Source organism: Rutidosis leptorrhynchoides, chromosome 2 (assembly GCF_046630445.1).
Source record: "Rutidosis leptorrhynchoides isolate AG116_Rl617_1_P2 chromosome 2, CSIRO_AGI_Rlap_v1, whole genome shotgun sequence".
Classification (NCBI taxonomy): domain Eukaryota; kingdom Viridiplantae; phylum Streptophyta; class Magnoliopsida; order Asterales; family Asteraceae; genus Rutidosis; species Rutidosis leptorrhynchoides.
Genome location: NC_092334.1, coordinates 616873646 through 616899269, shown reverse-complemented (window position 1 = coordinate 616899269; position 25624 = coordinate 616873646). Strand labels below are relative to the sequence as shown.

At 35.8% G+C, this 25624-nt stretch overlaps 4 protein-coding genes and 1 long non-coding RNA gene across 7 annotated transcripts; 2 read left to right on the top strand and 3 right to left on the bottom strand.

Moving 5' to 3' along the window:
* The first annotated feature begins 14 nt into the window (after window positions 1-14).
* LOC139893532 (BTB/POZ and MATH domain-containing protein 3-like) lies at window positions 15-1932 on the top strand. Its single transcript, XM_071876702.1, has 2 exons — window positions 15-1191; window positions 1622-1932. The coding sequence occupies exons 1-2, from the start codon at window positions 864-866 to the stop codon at window positions 1795-1797; spliced, it is 504 nt and encodes a 167-aa protein (XP_071732803.1). The 5' UTR covers window positions 15-863; the 3' UTR covers window positions 1798-1932.
* Window positions 1933-3467: 1535 nt separating this feature from the next.
* On the bottom strand, window positions 3468-7605 carry LOC139893530 (CASP-like protein 5B1). Its single transcript, XM_071876701.1, has 3 exons — window positions 7333-7605; window positions 6229-6361; window positions 3468-3860 (listed from the first exon to the last, which is right to left on the bottom strand). The coding sequence occupies exons 1-3, from the start codon at window positions 7461-7463 to the stop codon at window positions 3657-3659; spliced, it is 468 nt and encodes a 155-aa protein (XP_071732802.1). The 5' UTR covers window positions 7464-7605; the 3' UTR covers window positions 3468-3656.
* Window positions 7606-8855: 1250 nt separating this feature from the next.
* On the bottom strand, window positions 8856-19413 carry LOC139893529 (uncharacterized). 2 transcript variants are annotated; one of them, XM_071876699.1, is made up of 8 exons: window positions 19238-19413; window positions 18764-18911; window positions 10261-10569; window positions 10115-10161; window positions 9931-10005; window positions 9465-9600; window positions 9178-9290; window positions 8856-8956 (listed from the first exon to the last, which is right to left on the bottom strand). In XM_071876699.1, the coding sequence occupies exons 2-7, from the start codon at window positions 18864-18866 to the stop codon at window positions 9274-9276; spliced, it is 687 nt and encodes a 228-aa protein (XP_071732800.1). In that variant the 5' UTR covers window positions 18867-18911; window positions 19238-19413; the 3' UTR covers window positions 8856-8956; window positions 9178-9273. The 2 variants fall into 2 exon arrangements, with proteins under 2 accessions (XP_071732800.1, XP_071732801.1); XM_071876700.1 differs by having other exon boundaries at window positions 9931-9999.
* A 296-nt stretch (window positions 19414-19709) lies between these two features.
* LOC139890033 (uncharacterized) lies at window positions 19710-21131 on the bottom strand. The gene is made up of 2 exons (XM_071872939.1): window positions 21119-21131; window positions 19710-20563 (listed from the first exon to the last, which is right to left on the bottom strand). Exons 1-2 carry the CDS (start codon window positions 21129-21131, stop codon window positions 19710-19712), a joined length of 867 nt encoding a protein of 288 aa, XP_071729040.1.
* An 805-nt stretch (window positions 21132-21936) lies between these two features.
* On the top strand, window positions 21937-24944 carry LOC139893528 (uncharacterized). 2 transcript variants are annotated; one of them, XR_011774585.1, is made up of 4 exons: window positions 21937-22046; window positions 22648-22741; window positions 23122-23231; window positions 24569-24944. It is a non-coding gene; the product is annotated as an uncharacterized lncRNA (long non-coding RNA). The 2 variants fall into 2 exon arrangements; XR_011774584.1 differs by lacking the exon at window positions 24569-24944 and adding an exon at window positions 23702-23915.
* Window positions 24945-25624: the final 680 nt, after the last annotated feature.

The following is a 25624-nucleotide window of genomic DNA, read 5'->3' as shown; positions in this document are numbered from 1 at the left end:
CCATGCTATTTGCCCTACTGTTGTGCATTACTGCTTTATGTGTTCTCTTTTTTGGTTACTGTGTATGGTTGCTTCTTGCTAGGAGCACATAACTCTTACAGGTACATATCTTTTGCCCTATCTTTTCGTTTTTATGAGCACTTCTGGCCGGAGGTCCGTTTGGAAGCAATCTCTTTTGCTCTAGAGTAGAGGGAGGGACGACCTTATCTAGGCGCGGGTTCTATACCCGCGGGTGGAGTAGTGACTTCCTTCTAATATAGGGTACGAGGAATGATTGTCTACACCCACCTCTCCCATACCCCACTTTTGTGGGATTGGGTATTGTTGTTGTTGTTGGTTATGGGATCACCTAAATCCGGCCCAAACCCGGCCTGATGCCATCCCTAATTGAGACCCATACCATCAAATTTTGGGTCAAGCTTTTGGGTCAATTGGGTCTTTCAAAAAAGTCTTGCAATGTAAACCCCAAACCTTAAAAAAGGTCCAATGGGTTTCTCTCCAACCTATTGGGTCCTATACAAAATATCAGGTCTAATGGGTATCAATTTCTAAAGCTCAATATAGGTCTAATGAGTTATTTGAATTGGTCAAACGGGTCGAGCATAAAGATCAAAATAAGTTTTGTTCGTCAAACTTTTGTGAAAGCATTCATGGTCATACCATTTATTATTAATTATAATTTTATATATAAATAATGATAACTAAAGTATTTTATTCTGACCGATGACCCCTTATGACCCGTCACCCAACCTGACCCATTTGATCCCGTTTAAAACTATGACCTGTTTGACCCATGAACCATTCAACCCAAAAACGTTTTGAACCGTTACCCAAACCTACCCAACCTGACCCGTTTGCCATGTATGATTTGTAGTATGACTGTACTGTGGCTCAAATTATATACTTTACTATTTTTGCAGGCTATGCTTGTGTTTATCTACTCAGATAACCTTCCTGATTCACAAGAAGTAACAGGATCAATGTCAATGTGTACACAAACCAATATAATTCAACATCTGTTGGCTGCTGCTGATCGGTTTGGTCTAGATCGACTGACACAGTTGTGCGAAGCTAGATTGTGTGAAGAAGTTAGTGTTGATACAGTGGCAACAACTCTTTCTCTTGCTGATCAATACCGTTGTTCTCAGCTTAAGGCCATATGTCTGAAATTTGCTGCAAAAAACTTGGGAGGTGCGTATTGTCCGTAGAGTATGAGCGGTGCACAAGGTTGCAAAAATTGCTACTCGAGAAGTACTCGGTCGGGACTATTTAAGGAGTACTCCGAAACTCGGGGAGTACTCAGTGTTGACCAAGTTTGACTTTGACCGAGTTTTGATCGATTTTCCGTGTAATTCTGAGTTTTGACCGATTTTTCGAGTAATCCCGAGTTTTGACCGAGTACTCGCCGAGTAATTCCGACTTCTGCAACATTTGGGTCCATTGGGCTTTGCTTTGACTAGAAAATACTTATTATCTGAAGATCTAAGTAGCTTTACGCTACACGTTTTCTTTGATGCGAGTAATTTTTATATAGAAATTTGTGATCTACATTTACTCAAAGGTAGATATTTTCCCTTAACAGAGTGATTTCTGATTTATTTTTTGTGTTATGTTTTTTTAGCGGTGATGCAAACAGAAGGGTTCAAATATGTAGAGGAGACATGCCCTTTGTTGCTATCGGAGCTTCTAGAAACGATTGCATCAGTGACTGTCGATGAAAGATCAGGCCAAGGGTTGGGTAAAAAGAGAAGTTGGGTAAAAAAAGAAGTGGCAGCCGCATTATCGGGTTGGAATTAGCAGCAGCAGAATACATGTTATAGTCTCCTTGTATTAGATTTCTTATCAACTGCAATGGAAAAATTAATTGAGTTCACTATTAGTTACTGTAATTCATAACTGCAAAGCTTTGCATCATCATTACATGTTTATAGTTAGCCTCGTTTTATCGTTTGTGAACCTTGGATATTGAACGTTGGATTGGACATTTCAAGAACGTACCAAGTATCTTTAATTATCGATGAACGATGAGTATAATTAAAGGGGGCACGGAAAGAGAACAAATTATTAAATAGTTAACACATTTTTTCAATATAGTTATACAGTTATGTAGCACAACAAACAAATAAATATAGTCTTTTATAACCTTGTGTTGTAGCTCATCTGATTGTGGTCTGCCTCTCTTAGCGCGAGGTCAGGAGTTTGACTCCCGTGGAGTACAACATTGCACGCAAAGTTGCTCCTTAACCCTTGAATTTCAACTAAGGGTACACGTAGTTAAGTCAACAGGTACACTTTTTAACCCATATCCTTCCCTGCAACGGATAATGCATACCCACAACCCACCGGTGACTCATCACGCTTAAACATTCTTTAACGATTTACCTGCAAGTCGTGAATATTTTCCTGTCCATTGTCGTCGCTGTTACGAGACCTTTACATTTTTTGGGATTCTAACGTTTAAATCATAGCAAAGATTACTGATAGATTTTTCTCGTGTCACATCTTTGTAGCTATGATGCACGCAAAAGGGTATTGAATTTGTAAAAGAGACATGCCCTTCATTTGCTTCCAGTGCTTCATAAACAATTGCATGGGATTAGAGATGATGCGAAGGGGTTAAGTAAGAAGTGCATAGCATTTTTTTAGAACGGTAAACACACACACACACACACACACACACACACACACACCACCTATTAAATAGTGCACGACAGAACTCGAACTCACAAACTCAACATCGATGAATTACCTCGATACTACTAGGCCATAAACCCTGTGTTAGTGCATAACAATTTTTCGTGTTGTAACGACAAATACCCTTTGGTAGTTCATAGCATTATTTGGTTATCATTTGCTCGTGTAATCGTTTCATGGTTTGCAATTTGACATATTTTACAGAAATGCTAATCATCTTGAAATAATGCTTAGTAGATTATTCATTCATATATCTTAACCGGATGTAATGCTGATTACTCATATTATTACTGCACCATCTTTTATCTCTCAAGAATATATCAATATTTTTTGGTAAGCGAGGAAACCCTCCTATGAACGAGCACATTGGCTCCCCCATAAAAGGTAAAACCTCGGGTAATCAAGCCCCCGAGCACGAGACCTGGTACCGGGTGAATTGCGCATTATGCACACCCTCTTGTCACACTCCATTTTTGAACAATTTGGCATAGCCAGGAATTGAACCCGAGTGGTGTGCTTCATTGGGCAACTCGGTGGCCACTCAGGCAAGCCTAAATGGTTTCAATATCATTTTCATGACAAACATAAGATTGGTTTGCCCATTTACTATTTTTTATTACTATTTAAAGTTAATGTAAAAAGATTAGTATATAAAAAAGAACTATCACTTGTCTTTACACATTAAAGGAGATGAATGTAATGTAGTGTCCATTTAGTACCCATTTTGCCAGTAAGGTGGACATGCAAGTCAAACTGGTAATATATCTTTGACTTGGAAAAGTCAAATTGGTGGATTATCAAGAATTTAATTTCTAACTTCAACTTCAATTTAATTTACAGCTTAAATAAAAAGAAGTAAACAAGACTAAGATAGAAATTAAATTAAATCAGAGATAAATGAGTTGGTTAAATGATAGAGAAAAAAAGGACCTCAACAGTTGGTTATTTACAACCGTGGAAACTTAAGAAAGCGAGGCCAATAACCAGAGTACCGTGTGAGAAGAGATGGCGAGAAGAAACCAGGAGATGAAGGCTAAAGCTATAGAAATCTGGAACATATTACATGAAAGTTTAGGGTCTAATTTGCAAAGTTCAGCGTCTCTTACAAACAGAACCATCACTCCGGCTGACGAGGATGCGGCTGCAAGTGCTAGAATAGCTGTCACCTGTATAATAAAAATAGAATTACAAGACATTTACAGCAATTTGCACATAAATATGCAAAATTCAATAAGCAGACGAAAACTATCAACCTTTAGGATAGCAAACAAGTGATAGATACAACATACTGTATTCAGCATAAGATTAACCAAAAGATAAAAGTAGTAGTTCGCTTATATCCAAAATCATTTACCAAGATTCCATTCTTAATATAATTCGTCAGTAAGTATATTGACCAATCTGATTCTTTAAAACATATTTATGTGATGGATGGTAATTTGAATGTATTGGAAAAAGATGTGAACTCGGATGAACACAAGGAAGACATCAAAGATTGAAAAAAAGGGGTTAAAGCCACAAATTGGCTATATACTTTCTCAAATGTCCCGATGTCGCCCATATACCCATTTGCGTCCCACTGTCGTCTACAAACTTTCAAAAAATATACCAATGTTAACATTTCGTTACGGGTTACCTGCTGAACCGGTAAAGTTAATTATTTAACTTTTTTTTTTCATTTTATATGTCCCGATGTCGCCCATATACTTTCAGTTTCTGTTCCGATGTATCACCGACGTGTCATGACTACCTAGAAGCCACGTCATCAATTGTTTTCGTTACAGGTAAAAAAAAGTATAGTGGGCGACATCGGTACATTTTTTGAAAGTTTGTAGACGACAGTGGGACGTAAATGGGTATATGGGCGACATCGGGACATTTGAGAAAGTATATAGCCAATTTGTGGCTTTAAACCCCCAAAAAAAAAAATTAAATTAGAAGCATAATGTTAAGTAGCGAATTTAAAATTGAACCTGACCTCCTGCAAGGATATCAGGACTACCTTGTGCCATAAGAGCGCATCTTAAGTCGCATTTGATACACATTAGGTCAAAATTAGATGAAACATGCAAGTGTTCACTTTTTATATCACTCTATAAGACACCCTGTATATAGGCATACTTCATACAAAGTAGACTACTCGTTTAAACTGAAGTCTGAGTGATTACAGAAAAATGTAAGAGTTTGAGGAATCAGGGGACTGAACAAACAGTGATCCAATGATCAAAATTAGGTAAATTCATGCTTTTTTAACTAGCTAGCTAGGAACCTTCAACAACGTGGGCTAGTGGTAACGCGTTGTGATGTTCTCACAAAAGGTCTCAGGTAAGGGTGGCCAAAGAAAGGGTCGGAAACGGTCACGGGATACCCCGTTTGGGCCGCTTACAATTGAGGTAAAAAAAAAAGACACGTCCTGTTACCCGTTTCACTAGGTTGCAGAGAGTCATTAATCTCACTCTTTCTCACTATTTAAGACTGATAAATAGCTTTGAACAACTATCTTAGCAAGCCTAATACGAGAAACCACAAGTCCGTGTGCAGTATCAGTTCAAGCAAAAAAATGTGATAGATGCAAGCACAGCTACAGAAAAAGCTGTTGTCCTTGCAGATTTAACTATGTAAATCAGATTTTGTGCACAGTTAAAAAACAGAATGAGCGAATTATCAAAAAACTTAGAAGTTTTTGGAATCAGAGCTTTAACTCAGACCATATATCCATTATTATCGGATCATTCCACCTGTCTTATTTAAGCCACATACATCAGAGTTAAAATATTCGTCCTCCCGGGTACCCGAACACGAAAACCTCATAACATTTCTTATCTAAGCTACAGTAAGTCCATTATCCATAGACTACTTTTCCTTTATTGCTTAACAAATAAAATCCAAATTTGGTGTTTAAATTAAACGTTAATTTGGTTGAAATAATACTTGTTAAATTATTGAATATACATGTAGAGTTGATTTAAGTATGGTCTGGTTACACAAAGTTCCTGTAGCTTTTATATTTTTCATCGGTTGAACTAATCTAAAACAAAGAGATAGTTAAATTATGGATATATTTGTAAAAATACATGTTTGGCAATTATGTTTAAGCCACAATGAGTTTGAGGTGGGAACATCTAAGTGACAAAGGAAAGGAAAAATTAACAAGCGACCAAATTATTACCTCCGGTTACTAGCAAGATAACACTAAGGATATGGGATAAATTATTAAATAGATGTTTGAACCATCCCACTACTTGAGTAACGAATTTAGATAACGCCTATAATTGTCCGTATGATATCCCTTGTTAAAACATAACCTCAAGAACCACACACTTTCAGTTCCATATACCATAAACCAAACACTACCCAACGTTAACTTCATTAACATTGGTTGTACAAAATTGGACTACAGGTAAATTTATGTTAGGAGTGTCCGAAATGAGGGGTTACATATACTTATTATACTAAAATATGTGATGTTTATACACAAACGTGCACCAATAGAAGAAAACGATAATCTTAATCTTGAAAAGTAAAACGACTTACCCAGTCACCAACGACAACAAGGCTTAATAAAATTAGACTGTGCAGATCTTTCTTTACTCTTAGAGCGTGAATATCAAGACAAGCAAGCCCAAAACTCCATAAAACTTGTAATCCCATCGCTGCAATTAGATAGCTAATATCAAACATAAACCACAAATTAGAACATTCACAACATATTAAAAGAGTAAATATAGTCCTTAGACATATCCTTTACATAATGTAAATCAATCAAAGCAAGTGTCTTACTTTTTTTTTGGGTAAGCAAGGAAACCCTCCTATGAACGAGCACATTGGCTCCCCCATAGAAGGTAAAACCTCGGGTAATCAAGCCTCCCGAGCGCGAGACCTGGTACCGGGTGAATTGCGCACCCTCTAGTCACACTCCCTTTTTGAACAAATTGGCATTGCCAAGGATTGAACCCGGGTGGTGTGCTTCATTGGGCAACTCGGTGGCCACGCATTACTTACACCCTTTAACATTTCCATATGAAAGAATAGCAAAGAATTCATTTGATTATATAATTTTGACCACAATAACAATTAGATAACGAAAGTTTGAACTAATTCTGAACAATAGGACTTAAAAAGGGGTTAATTTATGAAGGTTCAAGTGATCATCCTATAAAATATACATCAAAAAGTAAAGAAATAAATAAATTCAGGGAGCATTTTTCTCTAGCCAATTTTTATTTCCACCAAACAATAAAACCTAGCAAAAGGGCTAATGTATAAAAATGGCTAGTGATATAAACAACATAATAAATACTGGTTAGAGTCTACTTACACAAAATAGCAACCATATATTTACATTGCAATATCTGCAAATAATTCATAAATGCAGCTATAACCTAGATAGATTGTTATAATTAGGCCAACAAACACAACTAATTTAATCATAAATAAATGAATAACTACTCTGAGCTGCACAATCTTAGCTCCCCTGATAAGTAAAGTTGCCATATTTGGGTACAAATTGCACATTTAAACATCACCAAACAAAACATATAAGTAATCAAATTAGCAGCAATAACATCAAACACATGTAATTAATTAATGAGATTATTATAACAATAACTGTATGTTATGTTAGATAAAGATGTATACCAGAAGGCAGTGGATGATGCAAAACCAGTAGAAGAAGCCATAAGAGCAATAGAAGCAGAAGCAAATAGACATTGAAATAATCTCAAAATTAAGCCACTTGTCATCCCTGGTGTACCAAATCTAGGTTTCATTTCTTTAATTTCTATGTGTGTGTGTGTGTGTTTTAGTGTGTGAAATTACATTACATGAGTGATGATTTGTTATTTAGTGGTTTGATTGATGAAATTAGGTTTTAGAAATTATCAAGGTTTGATCCCTAATTTCGCGCAAGTTTCGGACAACAATTGTTGAATTATTATATTATATTTATATACTGTATTTTTTGAGTGATTAATAAAGTGAGATAATGATAGCAGTATAGCACCTAATGGGTTATAGATTTTTTAATTATTTAATACGGAGTAATAATTTTTTTTTATTAAGGTTTAATTGATTTTTACTGTATACAATAGAAACTATTTTATTTATTTTATACGGAGTATTTTATAACTCGCACTTAGACCATAGATAATGGTGACTGTGACGTGGAGTGGTAGAGTTGCACTTTTTGGGAAAAAACTGTGACTGGGCCATGACATTTTGGGGAGAGTTGTAATGGGGGGCTTTTGTAAGGGCGTTTGTGGGTGATGTGTCAAAATATGATTGGAGATTGGGTTAAAAAGTGGTGAAAAAGGTAGAAAAAAATTTAAAAAAAAAACAAAAAATCACAAACGCACATTTTTAGGCCCGTGTTCGTTTGACAAACGCCCCAACACAAACGCCCACAAACGCCCCATTCCGGGCGTTTGTGGGGCGTTTGTGGGCGGATTCAGGGCAACAAACGCTGCAATATCTGTGGTCTTACACGAGAATAATACATGCTTGCCAAGTTTAAAGTAAAATTATAAAAAATTGAAAGGTAAAATAATACATGGAATTTTGGTATTCACAATACAACTACTAATATCAGAAGGACTAACATAGAGTTTATGACCAAACATGGGAAATAATCAAATACTGTAAGTTTTATGATCACTCTCAAAGATATAAGTTTTCGTCTTCGCTTGAGCTGCTGAGTTGAAAAATGAAAATGAACAAAAACTTATTAAAATAAAAATGGTGGATTTTACTCCGTAAGTTATTAATTTTAAACAATTAGTAAGTTTCCTTTTTGTGGGTCTTTACCCCACCATTGCTGAAGTTCTTTTCTTATTTTAAACAATTACGGAGTAATTAGTGGTTGAAAAATAGTCTTTAGATGTAAATAAGATAACAAATGAATAAGAGATCCAAGTTGTAGTATCTTGTTAATGTACATATGTATGTAAGAGCAAATGAAAAATAAAACAAAAAGAAGAAAAAGAGGAATGGAGTAACATGAAAGAGGAATTGACAGTAATGTAATAAATTTATCAATATAAATATTTAGTATTCTTGCCATGTTGTTAGGGCTGCTTTCTGTATGAAATGGAAAATAATGAGCAAACTAATAGTAGCATATCCAATTCACAAGCTGCAGGCAAACGATTAACCTTAATTTTTACTGCAAGACTAAATGCAAAACAAGCTATAGTAGCTTGATACAAAACAATGTGCAACAATTATTTTTTTCTAATACAATGAATGAATGCCATCATAGCAATACCTCTAAAGGATTTTTATTAGTAGATGATGAGGGTAATGGTGATTGATGTTAGGTTTGATAATACTGCTCCGAAATCAGGGTATTCTACATCTTGTTAGTTTCTTACTTTATATCTAGTATAGGTCCTCGAGTTTCGCTCAAATTAGTGTTTCTCATGTTGTAATCCTCGTTGTATCATTTCCTTATCAATAAAATTATCTTGCTTTTCAAAAAAAAAATACCTCTAAAGGACCTTGGAATAAAATTTCTACATACAAAGCTGCTGTACAGCTTAAAAGAGAAGTCGAGTAATTTAACATCTGTTCTGCCGAATTCAATCATTCTTCCTCGGTCTCTGCAGATTAAAATTAAATCATTAAAGGAAACTAATAAGCTAAGTAACAGATCACTCACTGATAGTCTGTCAATATTAACTAACTGTGATAAGTTTGCTTCACTAGAATCATGCGGGAACATGAAACAATACAGCAGAGTTAAATATACATACAGTTTTGAGATTATATGTTACCGTGTATTGCATCCATGTTGTTTTCCTTGTAAACACCAAGGGGCGAACCATGAACCGACAAAAGCATTTCACCTTGTTTTGGAACCCTTAAAGTTTTAGGTGTCATACCAACAGACGACAACCTCTGGCTAGTGATCTGCAATCATCATTATAATAATAACTCCTAGTATTATTAAACACCAGAATAGAATATCGAGCCAGACCCCTTTTTCTTTATGCAAACTTTTTTAATCAAAACACAACAAGCCACCATAATAATAGAGTTGAAAACCAAAAGAATTTGACACAATGTCTAGTGTTAAACAGTGTTGCAGAACTCGAAATTACTCAGCGAGTTCTCAGTCAAACTCGGTCAAACTCGGTCAAAATGGGTCAAAGTCAAACTTGGTCAACATCCGAGTACTTCCTAAAAATTCTCGACCTTGGTGTTAAACATACACAAAAAAACTGGAGCAGCATAGCATACCCCTGGAGTTTGCATAGAACCTTCAATGCCCCGAGGAATGTGAGTGTCAGATGGCTCCTCCTGCAGAACCTGAACCTGAAGTATGTAATAAACAAGAAAAATACTCAATATACTGAAAGTTACAAAATGAGATGAATTGCAGCTGATAACATTATTATTATTAAAATAATATTTGAGAACATACAAAATCCTCCATCTGAAAATTATCAGCACCAATAAAGCTTGTTTTCCCTGCCACCATAAAATACTTAAAGATAAGTAAACTATTACACACACTACACATAATATATAATATCAAACCACTTAGGAATATTAGTATACGGATGTTACCTGAATACTCAAAGCCACCAAAAGATGGCATTGCAGTAGAGCGGTGGTCAGGAAAACCCATTGACATTTGTTGCAGCAACGATGACATCATGTTCTCTCCATCATCCTTAGCTTTCCATTTAACTTCAATTGGTCCATATTTTTCAGTTTGTGATACTTGTAGGTTTTGAAGATGCTCACCAAAGAATTGAAGTAAAGGAGTCTGTTGTTGTTCTTTTGTTGTGTTGGATTTTAGCAAGCGCATAGCAGTCACTAATCTTTCAACTTCTACATCCCGCATCATCCTGATCGCACCAGTCTGTCGCTTAACTGAATAACAGCATGACGACGTAAGAATACTATGAAATGACTTTAGATGATGACATCACTATTGATGGCGTGGCGCATTATGAGAAAGTCTACTGGTGACGTGTCATTTTGTGAGACTATTCGGTGATGTCATGGTATGGTTAATATTAGAAATTATTTAAATTTACAATTAGATAACTATTATTATGTAGACTAAATCAGATTTATATACCTGCATTGGGACCATTGTTAATCTGATTTTAAACACAGATAATTATTTAACCAATTTACTGCATCAGGCCAACAATAAGCATCCCCTAATTATTAATCAGATTACCAAGACGTAAATATTAATCCGATTTTCAACTTGACTGCATGATGCGTGGGTTATTAGACATCCTGTTCGCCGCTTCATACAATACTTTCATTGTTCATACTCTAATTCTTTGTAACCTCATCTTCATTCAAATTCCCTATATATATTGTTCATACATTACACTTTGGAATTTCCATTTATTATAAATATTGGATTTTTCATCATATCTGGTGTGTAATCTTTCAAATATTTCAAGATATGGTTATATCTAGAGTAACTAACTGTTATTTTCTATATTTAAGCTATATAACAGATTAGCAATCTGAATGATGAGAGACTTAGAATAAGAAACCCTTCAAATCCCTTTAATCCTCAACTTTTATGACGACTAAATGCGACTAGGGTTTATGGTTACTCCGGCCATAAATTAGCAATTTTCCGTCAATTTTTCACCGTTTCAATTGCTTTATCCATCTATTTGGCTTCTGAATTGCACTCGTGAAGTATCATGGGCAAAAATTCCGGAGGAAAAAAGAAAAAACAGACCCAAACTGCAACTAGAGTTTTACGCAGCAGGGCTATTGGAGGAGATGAAGAGATTAGCGATAGTGATGATTCGAACAGATCAGTAAACAAAGAATTGAAGTCTGGGCAACGCCAAAAGCTTGATCCTCTAACTGGCTTACCGGTTACGCTGGATGAACATGATGATAGAGATGTAGACCAGGTTAGTGTTAGTGAAGTTCCAATTCCAAACACTAATATTACACCACCATTGGAGGACTATGAGTTTCCAGAATTGGTTCCATCCCTTGCGAAAAATAATGATTGTAGGTCTAGCTTGGTTGGCCAAATTAAACTGAATGAAAACACAATAACTAGCCCTAAGGATGATGGGAAAGAGGCCACACATAATGTGTCTCCATACCTGAATGCCTTAAACACGTTGCAGCCTCAAAAGAAAGTAAATTTCAGGTTTATGGAAACACAGAAGTCTCTAGAGGACGATATAGACGTGGAAATTCCACTGTCGTCTGTTTTGGAAACGCAAGAAAGATATCGTCATACTATCTATGGCTATTTTCTGGGAAAACGAGTGGCATACCCGGTGGTCCATAATTATGTAATGAACGTTTGGAAGAAGTATGGGATCGAAAAGGTTATGATGAATGCGAAAGGATTCTTCTTCTTTAAATTCACAACGGAAACGGGTATGAATGGAGTTCTTGAAAACGGACCATGGATTATTCGAACAATTCCAATAATTCTAAATAAATGGTCGCCTGAAATTACTCTAATGAAAGAGGATCTTAAGCGTGTTCCAGTGTGGGTGAAGCTACATGACATACCTCTCGCAGGATTTACGGAAGATGGATTAAGTTCTATTGCTTCTAAGGTCGGTATTCCAATAATGTTAGATTCGTATACAAGTTCTATGTGTCAGGATGCTTGGGGTAGACCTAATTATGCACGTGCCATGCTTGAAGTTACAGCTGAGTCTGATCCAAAAGAAAGCTTAAAGATAGCGATCCCTAATCCTAAGGGAGACACCAAAACTATTAGCATAGTGAAAGTGGAATACGAATGGAAACCACCGCGGTGTGATAACTGTAAAATTTTTGGTCATCGTGATGCACAATGTCCAAAAAGTATCCCGGTCCCTGAAGCGAATAAGACTGTCGATGGAGGATATCAGAAGGTGACTAAACAATCCAAGAGCACTGTGGGTGGAAAGCAGAAAACAGGAGATGGTTTTTTGGTTGTCAAACCAAAAGCAAAGTTTGTATACCGACGTAAAATGAATAATACCAATGGTGAAGGTGTGGCTAATAAAGTGGCAGGAACAAGTGGATTAAAGAACACAACAACTGATGAGAACCCATTTACTGCCTTGAATGATTTAAATGATGAAGATGATGGTGATGGGTTGAAAACTCATAATGGTCAGCTTATTGACGAGGATAGTGATATTGAGGTCGACTCGATTAACATGACTGAGGGGGCAAGCACTCCCGTTAAAAACGGTTCCCATGATTAGTATAGCTTCATGGAACATTAGGGGTTTGAACGTCATCCCTAAACAAAAAGAGGTTCGTGAGGTTATTACTAGTAACAATTTATGTGTTTGTGCGGTGTTAGAGTCTCATGTTTCGTTATCTAATTTGAGCTCTATATGTAATAATGTGTTTCCTGCTTGGGACTGGACGTCCAATAGTAGTTTATGTGTGTCAGGTACCCGTATTATATTGGGGTGGAACCCGTTGCTTGTTCACGTGATGGTGTTAGCAATCACAAACCAGGTGATACATTGTCAGATTCGTGTTAATAGCGATGGTAGCCAGTTCTTTACGTCTTTTGTATATGCTTCTAACAGCTACATACAAAGAAGATTTTTGTGGAATGATATTGAAATGCATCATGGCTTTGTGGGCGGTAATCCATGGGTGATCCTTGGGGACTTTAATGTTGCTTTGAATTTGGATGAGTCAACTACAGGTGGGTCTAATATGACCGTAGCAATGCGTGACTTTAAAGAATGCCTTGATAACAGTCAAATGGTTGACATAAATAGCATGGGATTACAATTCACATGGAATCAAAAACCAAAGACGAATGATGGTATTCTGAGGAAAATTGACCGGGTATTGGTTAATGATGTTTTTCTTTCTAAATATATTAATGCATATGCAATCTTTCAACCGTACAGAATATCAGACCATAGCCCATCGGTGCTCAAAATTCCGCATTCAGCGCCTGCAAAGCCACAAATGTTTCGTTTCAGCAACTACATTGCGGATAAGGAGGGGTTTATTGACTGTGTTTCGGATGGCTGGAAAAAACAAATTGAAGGGCACACTATGTATAGGGTGGTGAAGCGACTCAGAGATTTAAAAAAGCCTATTCGTAAAATCATGTGGAACAAAGGCAACCTTCATGCTAATGTTTGTAAATTGAGATCTGAGCTAGACCAACTTCAGTTGGACCTTGATAAAAATCCTACTTCGGAATATCTTCGCGAAGCAGAGGCTGTTAAGCTCAAAGAATTTAACGATGCCATATGGGACGAAGAGCGATTCTTAAAGCAGAAATCTAAGGTGGAATGGTTAAAAGCGGGAGATTGTAACACGAAGTACTTCCATAAAATCATTAAAGGCAAGGCGAATAAAAGTAGAATTAATGCCATTATGGATTCTCAGGGTTCGGTTATTGAAGGGCCAATGGTCTCAGATATCTTTGTTAACCATTATATGGAATTCTTAGGATCTTCACATCCATGTGAGAGGATTTCCGACCCCAATAATCTATTTTTGAAGAAATTATCTCCGATCCAAGCTTTAGACATGATATGTCCGGTTACTGATAATGAAGTCAAAGCTGCTATTTTCGAAATTGGGGAAGACAAAGCTCCGGGACCGGATGGGTACACTTCGGTTTTCTTTAAGAAAGCGTGGGAGATTGTTGGTCCGGATGTATGTAAGGCTGTGATTGATTTTTTCAATAACAGTCAGTTGTTGACTGAGATCAACCATACCATCCTTGCTCTAATTCCGAAGGTTGAAACACCTTGCAAAGTTAACGACTATCGGCCCATATCCTGCTGCAATGTCATATACAAATGTATTAGCAAAATAATTACAGCTAGAATTAAAGGAAGTCTGGATAGTATTGTCAGTGATAACCAGTCAGCCTTCATTCCCGGGAGACGTATTTCAGATAACATCTTGGTTACTCAAGAGATTATGAAGAACTACCACTTGGATAGAGGTACCCCTCGATGCGCTTTTAAAGTTGACATTCAAAAGGCGTATGACACCGTTGATTGGAAGTTTTTGGAAAACATTTTATTATACTTTGGTTTCCATCGTACCATGATTAAATGGATAATGAAATGTGTTTCCACAACCTCTTTCTCTATTAATATAAATGGGGAGCTCCATGGCTATTTTAAGGGAAAAAGAGGCTTGAGGCAAGGGGATCCTCTGTCCCCATACTTATTCACCTTGGTCATGGAATGTTTAACATTAATGATCAAAAGAAATGTTCTACATTCTGATGATTTTAAATACCATCCCAAATGTGAGGCGCAAGAAATTGTGAACATTTGCTTTGCAGATGATCTCTTTCTTTTTGCCCATGCGAGTGTTGGATCTGTTAAGCCTTTATCTGATGCTTTGGCCGAATTTAAAGCATGCTCGGGCTTGACGCCTAGCCTTCCAAAAAGTACGGCTTTTTTCTCCAATGTCTCTATAAGCTTAAAGAATGTGATTCTATCCTTAATGTCGTTTGAGGAAGGAGTGTTACCGGTACGTTACTTGGGTGTGCCTTTGATCTCGTCCCGTCTCTACTACAAAGATTGTAAAAGCTTGGTTGACCGGATTAAAATTAAAATTCAAGATTGGAAAAACAAGTTTTTGTCATATGCGGGTAGACTTCAGCTGATAAACTCGGTTCTATCCCCTATGCAGGTTTACTGGTCATCTGTTTTTGTACTTCCTGATGCTATTATCCATGATATTGAGAAATCAGTACGTGGATTTCTTTGGTGCAAAGGAGATTTGAAGAGAGGAAAGGCTAAGGTTAGTTGGAAGAATGTTTGTCTTCCTAAAGAAGAGGGTGGTCTTGGAATCAAAAGTCTAAAAGCATGGAACTTGGCTTTAATGTCTTATCATATATGGTGTTTATTAAATCATAAACAATCTATGTGGGTAAAATGGATCCATACTTATAGACTTAATAAACATAATTTTTGGAAGGTAGACGCTTCTAGTTCAGCAAGTTATGGGTGGCGTAAGATGCTGCAAATGAGAAGTATAGTAAGGCCGTTTATCATCCATAAAGTTGGTGATGGAAATGTAACTTCAGCGTGGCATGATACATGGACTGATTATGGGCCACTTAGTGAGCATATTACTCATAGATACGTTACTAGCGCTGGCTATTCGGACGACACAAAGGTGGCAGATTTGATCTTTAATGCTGGATGGCAATGGCCGGATCCATGGATCGATAAATTTCCAATGCTCATGAATGTTAGGCCTCCTGATTTATCAAAGTCTGATGTTATGTGTTGGCGACAATCTGATGGAAATTTGGTTGATTTCTCGACTAAGGAAGCATGGGAAACATTCAGACCACGTGCAACAAAAGTAATATGGCATTCGGTAGTGTGGTTCTCACAATGCATACCGCGTCATGCTTTTATTGTTTGGTTAATGGTGGGTGAAAAGCTGAAAACTCAAGATAAGATTAGAGTATGGGATATATGCGCTAATCAGAATGTTAATTTGTCATGCTCGTTGTGTGGTAACCAACAAGACTCCCACAATCATTTATTCTTTGAATGTACGTATTCTAAGCAAGTGTGGAATCAGGTTCAAGGTTTGATGCCCTTACGATCTCTAGGGGATAACTGGAAAGAGGTTATACATAAGATCAGTCCGATTTCTCATACGCGGGTGGCTAGAGTCGTAGTCTCTAAACTATTATTTGCCGCTACCATCTACTACATATGGCAAGAACGAAATCGGTGTTTGTTCAACCGAACAAATCGCAAAGCAGAGCAAGTTTATAAAGACATTTACAACACAGTGAGACTGAAGTTAATGTCTTTGAGGTTCAAAAATTCACAACATGTGTTGGAGGTGAAGATGAAGTGGAAAATATAGTTTTTGCTTTTGTCTTCCTTGTTTGATTGGCTAGTTTTTGGCTTGCTGGTTGTGTGCTTTGTTTGCATCAACCGTTTCTCATGTAATATTTTTGATATATATAATTTACCGGGTGTATACCCTTTACCTAAAAAAAAAAATGATGAGAGACTAACACTGGCATGAATTACAACAAACTCATTGTCTGTTATTATTAACATTATTGTAACTTTAATGGATGCTTGAAGTAATTTAGTTTTAAATTTTGTAGAGTCATAATACATAGATATGAAATAGTCTGTCTGTTTATATTAGATCGTGTTGCTATCTAAAACCATTTAAACTGCAATTGCATCCCCTATGCATAGATATGAAGAGATTGTGTATTTAGTAGCATCCACACAAAAATCTTTTTATACCTGGTATGCTTTTCGAATTTCAAAATTTACAGTTTGTAGAGATTTTAGCTACAAAAGCTAATAGATGAATTCAGAGTTGTTTTCTTGCTTTTTAATACCGGCCTTAAGGTATGTATACATGATTCTAACTTACGATTTTTGTCAAAGTATGACCATCATACTAGAAAATCTTTTTGGACCGGCTACAGTTATCTTTAGTAGCTGCAATTGTTATTGCCAATGCACTTGACGACATAGATATGCATTCAAATTTGCATTTAAAATCAACCCTACATTTCTGAAGGTGAACATGAGTCATGACCCCACTTTCCCTATATATAATACAAAAGTTGTTTGCAATACTTTTTGGTTCATTAGAATTGCACATGATATTTTGATTATGGCATGTTCAGTATATTTGGAATTAGAATGTTGAAAATTTAATTATACTATTCGCACAAACTCTATATATTTCTGAAATCCTGACAAATTATATTAGTCTTGAATCTCTATCTACAAATTGTGTGTTCTAAAACATTATACGCACTTAAACTTCGTGATTTCAAATATTAAACACTACATATTTATGTATGAATAGGTCAAGGGAATCTCATGGATTCGATTTTTTAACATAAAAAGAGACAAAGAACCATTGCAGGCTTGCCTCAGTGGTATCCCCACACCTTGTGTGGTTGGGGCTTGGGTCTAGGTCATGGGTTCGAGCCTCACTCTACCCATCCTGTTAATCAGTTTACCTGAAAAATGGAGCTCCGGATTGACCCCAGAGGGGTTATCTCCCGGATCCATTCAAGGATTTAAATCTGGTCCGCCTGCCCCTTGGGATGGTTTAAGGATCGGGTTCCTGCAATGCGATTATTGACGACTTGACTGACTCTTAGAGCCTAAATTAAATTTTCAGGCATGATTTAAAACCCATGGAAATTTGATTTTACCATTTTCATGGCGTCCCAATTTATCTTTATTTTTATTTTATTTTTTTATAAACTTTTTCCTACTTATTGGCCGAAGGTCCACTCGGAAGCAATCTCTCTATCTGTCGAATAGAGAGAGGGATGAGTTTCTCTACTTTTGAGAGTGTTTTCACTCTGGGTGGAGAAATCACTTATCTTTATTCTCGGATAGGGAAAGGATTGTCTACATCCCACATCCCCCATACACCACTTATGTGGTATTGGGTTTTGTTGTTGTTGTTGTTGTTCCTGCAGTGCGATTCGGGTTTCCTCCCAAAAGCGCGTGCGTGTGTGGCAAATGCAAGTATTCGATGCGGACAACTTGCCTTTCAAAAAAAAGACAAAGAAGCCGATGCAGCGGCCAGAGCTCTCGATAAACCCAATTGAAACGGTTGGGTCATCCTTATAGAGAAATGCAAACCTCAATAATGAAAGCATTAATGCAATGTTATGTAAGTTAACAAGCTGTTCTTTAGGCAGTTCAATTTTGTTTCCCTTTTAGTATTTCTCAAGTATCGTAGTAATTCTTAGAAGTAAAAGAACCAAAGTTAATTTTAACAAACTGAATTTATATTATGTTGTCATGTTAATTATGAAGTTTTAACAGTAACATATGTTTTTATAAATCATTATTTTTATTATTAATCTTCCTTTTATGTTTTCTTTTAACAACCCCGTGAACTTACGGGTCTTTAAACTAGTACAGTATTATTTTATTAATTCCATAAGAAACCATAACTTTTTCCCCTAACAATAAAGTAATCAAGGCACTAAATCATAACCAGTCATATATGAACATGTGGTGTTGTACTTACATAACCCGAAACTACTCTGGTACTGGAAATTGCAAATATATAGACAGGGCAAACCACTTCAGATAGATACCTGCTTGTTCAGTATATGCATTTTCTTCAGTGCCATCATCATTCACATGAGATGTGGCAGTCCGCTTACTAGTCGTCTTCTTCGCCGCCTTCCGTTTAGGCATCAGATCAGATATTGTATTTAAGTTGCCCACAGCAATAATAATTTACTGAATTCAAACAACATAATATAATAATTAGAACCAAATCTAAGCTATAAATTGAACCAAGGTTGCATGAATCTAATAAAAAACGGATTATAACTAATTTATTTTAGGTCATATCCAGACTTTACATAATAAACATATCAGCAATTCAATCGGACCCTAACTAACTAACTAACCTAAATTCAATAACATTATATAATATTCTCACCGTATCCCCAAAATTTCAACGTTTTACAAACCCTAAGTCCTTAAATGAAGGTGAATCAGAGGTAATAATTAACAAATTACTCCAACCACTTAAGAAGACAGAAGAGTAATTACAACAATACCTCGAGTCGTCGGGGATAGCCAAAACCGATGATGGGTACAGATCGTACGTAGTCTGTGCAGTCAAGACTCGATCGGATAGAGTAGTCTGATGTGGTGGTGTGGTGTGTTGAGTTGAGTTGAGGCTGTTGTTGTTTTTTTCTTCTTTTGAGAATTTGAGTCCGAAAATGGCCGCCAAAATGAGGTATTGTGTAGATGGGATTGGTAAAATAATACGTTCGAAACGGATGATGTTGTAATGACTTTTTTATTTTTCAAAAATAACGAAAATCACTCTATCACTCTACTGTACCTTAAGATTAAGAGAGTTTTTATTAGCTAATGAATGTTTTCAAAACCCCTTAATTTTTTGAAACGGCAACAATATAATAAAAAGGCTAGCGAGGAGCTAAAGCCAAAAACGAAGTACAAAGCAAAGGAGCGAGACAACAAAGGAAAAAAAAAAAAAAACTACTAAGCGACAAAAAGAAAAAATTACAATGGATTACAAAGCCATGTGTTCCACGTGGGGGCAAGTTTTGACCTTGCCTTTAGCCAAGCGAAAGACGACAGTCTTATGTTGTCAAATAGATCTCTTTCCTTTACAGCGTCGTTTTCGTGAAGAGTGTCGTTTCTAAATCTCCATAACCACCAAAGAGTAGCGGCTATACTACAATAAATACGAACTTTCCTTGACCAAGAATCATTAGAAGATTCCATCCATTCGAAGAACTCTTCTACGGTAATGAATGAGTCAGGCCACACAGTTGCGAACCAAATTCTGATTCGTCTCCAAACCGATCTAGCTACATGGCAAGTGATAAACGTGTGATCTCTAGAATCTCCCCCAATACTACATGAAGGACAAAGAATGGAGTGTATGTCAAAGCCTTTGAAAGCAAAGTTTACTCTCGACGGAAGACGATCCATAATAAGACGCCATATGAAAATGTTTATCTTCAATGGAATGTATTTGTTCCAACGCATATGATAGCTCGAAGAGGGGAGGTGAAAATCGTCTAAAACCTTGCGAACATCAGATACATGGTAAAGACCATCTTTTCCAATTTTCCAAGTCCATTCATCGTTCGAGTTACTGAGAGAAACAGATCCTAAATCGAGTATCAATGAAGTGAGATTAAGAGAATCAGGAGGAATTCTTGTCCAGGCCCAATTCTGCCCATTTAGATTGCTGATTCTATCACTCACCAAACAATCGGGGTTACTGTCAGGACGAAAGAGCCGATTGTATTTGCTTTCTAAAGTGAAGTTTCTCAGCCATTTATCTTTCCAGAATTTAGTATTGTGGTCATCCCAAACTTTGATTTGAAGTGTATCCTCGGGTATAACTCCAGAGTCGAAAATGGATTTTATTGATGCAACAATATTGCTCCAGATTCCCGAAGTTTTGCAACCGCATTAGATTAGAAAATTACATTATAATACCCTTTTATCCAACGCTCCTTAATCATCTACTAAAACAATTAGCTAAGACCACGGATAATGGTGACGCCTACGTGGAATGAAAGACGTGCACTTTTTGGGGCAAGTCAGTGACTGGACCATGCCAAGGAAGGGGGGAGTTGTTATGGGGGGCTTTTGTCAAAGGATGACAGTGACGTGGCATTTAATTTTTAATTATTTTGTTTGGTTTTTATTTATTACATAAGATAAAATACTACGTAAATTAAAAAAAAGGTACATAAATAAATAATTAAAAAAAATGTTACATTAAAAGTATTTATTTAATTTATAAATATAAATATAAACTAGCATATACTTTGAGGGAGTAAACTACAATTACAATAACCTGTATATTTTAATTGTAAACTAGCATATACTTCAGGGGGATAAATTGTAATTTTTATAATATTATATCTTCTTCTTCGTTGAGTTGCAGAGACTTGTAAACTCCATTTTTTTTCTGGGCAAATTTCCATCCATCAATTACTCCATGAAATTAATATATATACATCTCAAACAATTGATTTAATCACCCAACACCATCAACCAATGAAGAAACCCCACATCAGACTGCCGCCCCTCTTCTTTCTCCGTGATCCGGCGACAAATGCCGCCTTACAAACGCCCACAACTGCCCATTTCCGGCGTTTGTGGCGGCATAGAGGCGGATGCCTCCGCGTTATCTATGGTCTAATAAATCAATTTTACAAACACTCCCTACCTAAACCCTTCTAATAAAAAAACACGGGACCTTATAACAAAATTAGGGGGTTCATTAAATCAAACACAGAGCCAGTAATTTCAAATAACAGAGAAAGATGGCGAGCATAGTTGGAGTTGCTATTCCTTTCGGCTTATCATCACCACCGCAAAGAGCTACCGTGGGCGGTGGAATCATATAGATAAGGGTTAGTAAAATCTTTGTGTAGTTTAATTGAATATTTGGAATTTTACGTGTATATAATAAAATATATTTTCGTTGTGTAAAGATTTTATTAGCGTTTGTATGGATTATTCTGACTGTAAACTTATGTTACTCCTACAGGCTGCTGGAACAAACCGACAGTGATGAGGAGAATTTAAAAGATCCCTATCGATGTATAATTCAAGTCGTTGCATATTCATGTATATATCCATAGTGGAAAGACAGCCTTGTCACATTTCTATCTGTAAATAGTTAAGTATGAATGAGTTTGATTATCTTGAAATGATTTATTGTATTTTCTTACATAGCATCCTTAATCCACTCATGTTTTAGTTCATCATTTTCAACTTCAATCAGATCAAGTATTTGCTGAAGGGAAGACATTGTACATTGATGCAGAAGATACATTTAAAACCCACAGACGGTTACATTCAGAACATATGGTATGTTTCAAATTATTTGACTAATTGCTCAATTCTTTCAAATTTATATATTTACATTATTCATTATTGTAATTGTATGTATAAAAAAGTTATCAACTGAATGCAATATAAAATCGGAATCTGGCTTGACATTTATATATTGATATTACTTTATTAATTGTTCTGTTTGAACTTATTTTTCCAAGCTATTCTAATTTATACAGTGATTTTCGATAATGATTGATTGTTTGATTCAAAATGTATTTTTATCAATATATCTTACCAGCTACGTAAAACTGTATAATCTCCTATGATTAGAAACCCATTCCCAGCCTGCCTGCCCCGCCCGTTGTTCCACACCAACCCACAAGTGTCTGCGTCGTCGGGTAGGTTGACTAAGAGGTTGACTAAGAGGTCGAAACAGGTTTGTATTCATCAAAATAATTTTAGCACCTTGCATAAAGAAGATTTGTGATGACTATTAACCCACGATCCAGTTTTGAACAATTTTGCATAATTGGTATATATATATACCTAACTTGAATAGTCGAACCATTAATAAGTGAACTGATTGAAATTTATGCGTCTACTGTTTGATTGATTCGTTGATTTTGAGATAAAGGCAGAAGTTCTGTTTCAAGTCATTATGTTACCCGGGTCAAGCAAGAAAATGGTTAACCATCTTCTCAAATCGGTAGTTCACTTTTGATAATCTGGTATAACTTTTGATTTTGTTACTTATGATCCTCTTTTTGTTTCTCATTCTTGTGATTTGCTCGTGTCATTGGTTTTAGCGTATAATTATTAATATTAATTGAACTTTGTAAGCGCTGGTAAAATCACACATAAATTATTGTAGGCTTAGATGGAACATGGGCATCTCTTTCTGGTGCATTTTAGTCTCTTTTTATACCAATTTCATATGTATATAGTCACTACGAGTAATTAGAGAATCCGAGATATTTAATCATACCACCTAGTTGCCGCCTAGGTTGTGTGACAAATTAACACAGTAAAAAGGATATAGTAGTTTTATACATTAAGAAATTTGTTAAAAATGATATACTTTCATGATGTGCACGATATTATTTCACAGGAGATTAAGATGGGATAGCATTAATGTTGGAGTTGAATGTGTATACAATGCTCTGGTGTTCATAAAAGTCTTGGAGTATACTACAGGACTTTAAGGAAACACAAATCCAGGTTAGTAATTGTTATTGATTCGTTATTGTGACTAGCTTCTGTAACTATTTACTTGTATCTGTTTTTGGTGCATTATTAATATGTGTGTAAACCAAACATGATTTGGTATAGATGATTATGTATGTGTTTTAACAAACAAAATTTGTTAGAATGCAATTCAACGATGATTTGTTTAAATGTCAATGTTCGGATAAAACACCTTTGCCATGTGATAAGTGCTTTATTAGAGCTATAGTTGTGAACAAAGATGATGTAAATTATAACAGGTATATTTGCAGTTTTTTTTTCCTGGTATTTGCAGCTCTATTTGTAGTTGTAGTAGTTTTAGTCATCATCTATTGCTTTAAATGAACTAATATAAAAGTTTTGTGTTACTTATGTGTAAGTCTTAGGTTTGTGTTTGTAGTTATGTGAGGTTTTAAATCCTACCAATAGTTTCTTACATGTGCAGACGATGTATTTGAGTTCAGATGAAAAAAGAGAGACACTCATTATTGTTTGATCTCTATATATTGACGATATCAGCTTACCTGAAGGCCAAAAGTGTTTAAGTGATATTCTTAAAAGTTTTTAACCTACACATGACAACATTGTAATGTACAACTTCTGATTTGAACGTGGCAATGGTATTTGGTGATTGATCCATTTAATGATTAGTTGGGAGCTTAAAGTTTAGTTTCCTAATTACATGTAATTGATGTATACGTCTACGTGTTTTGTAAAATTGGTATAATGGCAGAGTTTGAAGTAATGTAAATCATGTACGATTTAAAAATCGTGATTCTGTATTTCTGAACTTCATTACGTAATATTTAATTAGAAATATTATAACCTTTAAATTGTTCAAATAACTATATAATATTGACATTGGTACTTATGTTCAATTAAGTTTAAGAAAATCATAATGTACTTATGCTATTAATTGTTTAAATTGTTTATGCCTTTTTTTTTAGTGTTTATGATGTATTTATGATATAATTGTTTATGGTGTATTTTAAAATCTGAATATTATGATAAATTTATTTAGGATAATTGATTATGGTTTTATTTAGGGTTAGTGTTTAGTTTTAAAGTTTAGGGTCTAGATTTTAGGATTTAGAGATTAGGGTTAGAAGCTTATAAATCGGTATAATTTAAGTTCGTAGTAATAATAAGACCATTAGCCTAGACAACAAACATACCTAAACACTTCCTTAATGTGAATTGAAAAATACTTCGTAAATTCGTAAGGAGTATGTTCAACACGCTTTCTGTGCATCGTAGTTTGTTGGTGACACTAAATAACAATCAATTTGACGATAAAACTAATAATGTCAATTTAGCTTTGGTAAATGTAGGAGATGATAATGTCAATTTTGACCATTTGATTTTGACGTTGACCTGTGATTCTGTAGATGTTGGAGGTCTGGCACATTCCCACTCTGTGATGGTAGCCATGTGAAACATAACAAAGCTACTGGAGATAATGTTGGCCCTCTTTTGTTGAAAAAGCAATAGGAGTTTGTTTATGGTAAATTATTAGTTTATAATTGTGTTATTATGTGCTTGACGTTGTTAAGATGTATCACTATTGAGACTATGGTTGCGTATGAGTATTTGATATAGACCATGTTGAGACTATTTTTGCATCTGAATAATCGATATAGAGCATGTGCGACAATGTATCTTGTCTACCATGGTCTATATGCAAATTCTTAAATATACCGCGTTTTGTTACCTTTATTGTGGTGGTAGTTTCGATCCATTTGTTGCTACACTTGGTGATAAAATCAAGGTTGCAAAAATCGATACCCGAGGAGTAATCGAATGTTGACTAAGTTTGACTTTGATCGATGAAAAATGGTTGTCCAAATGCAACATTAAAGTTAACGAGTCAGGTTGAGTCGGTTTGGGTAACGGGTTGTAACACCCTGATTTTTTTATAACACAGCGAAAGTATTTACATAATTACCAAAACAACCTTAGTTAATATTTACAAACCATAGTTAACAAATCAATTTAGTTATCATTCCAAAAGCAACGGTGTTACATAAAACAGTCTAAAGAGAAAATATCAGAGTTTAGCTCGTAGTTAAACATGTCTTCTAACCCGTCCGCAACACCCATCCTAACCAGCATTACCTAAACCTGCAAGGGGTGAAAATGTGGGGGAATTAGCACAACTGCTAAGTGAATGGATACTATCTAACAGACCAAGCATAAGCAACTGAACATGCAAGGGTCACAGGTATGCTAACGTCCTGAACTAGCATATAACAACAACTGACAATATGAGGATCGGCGGCTTGTACGAGCCCATGACTTAGCTGATCATGCTACAGTCTACCGATAGTCCGCTTTACTGATTTAACTGCATAACCACCCAGGCGCAACACATGCATCCTTCTATACTA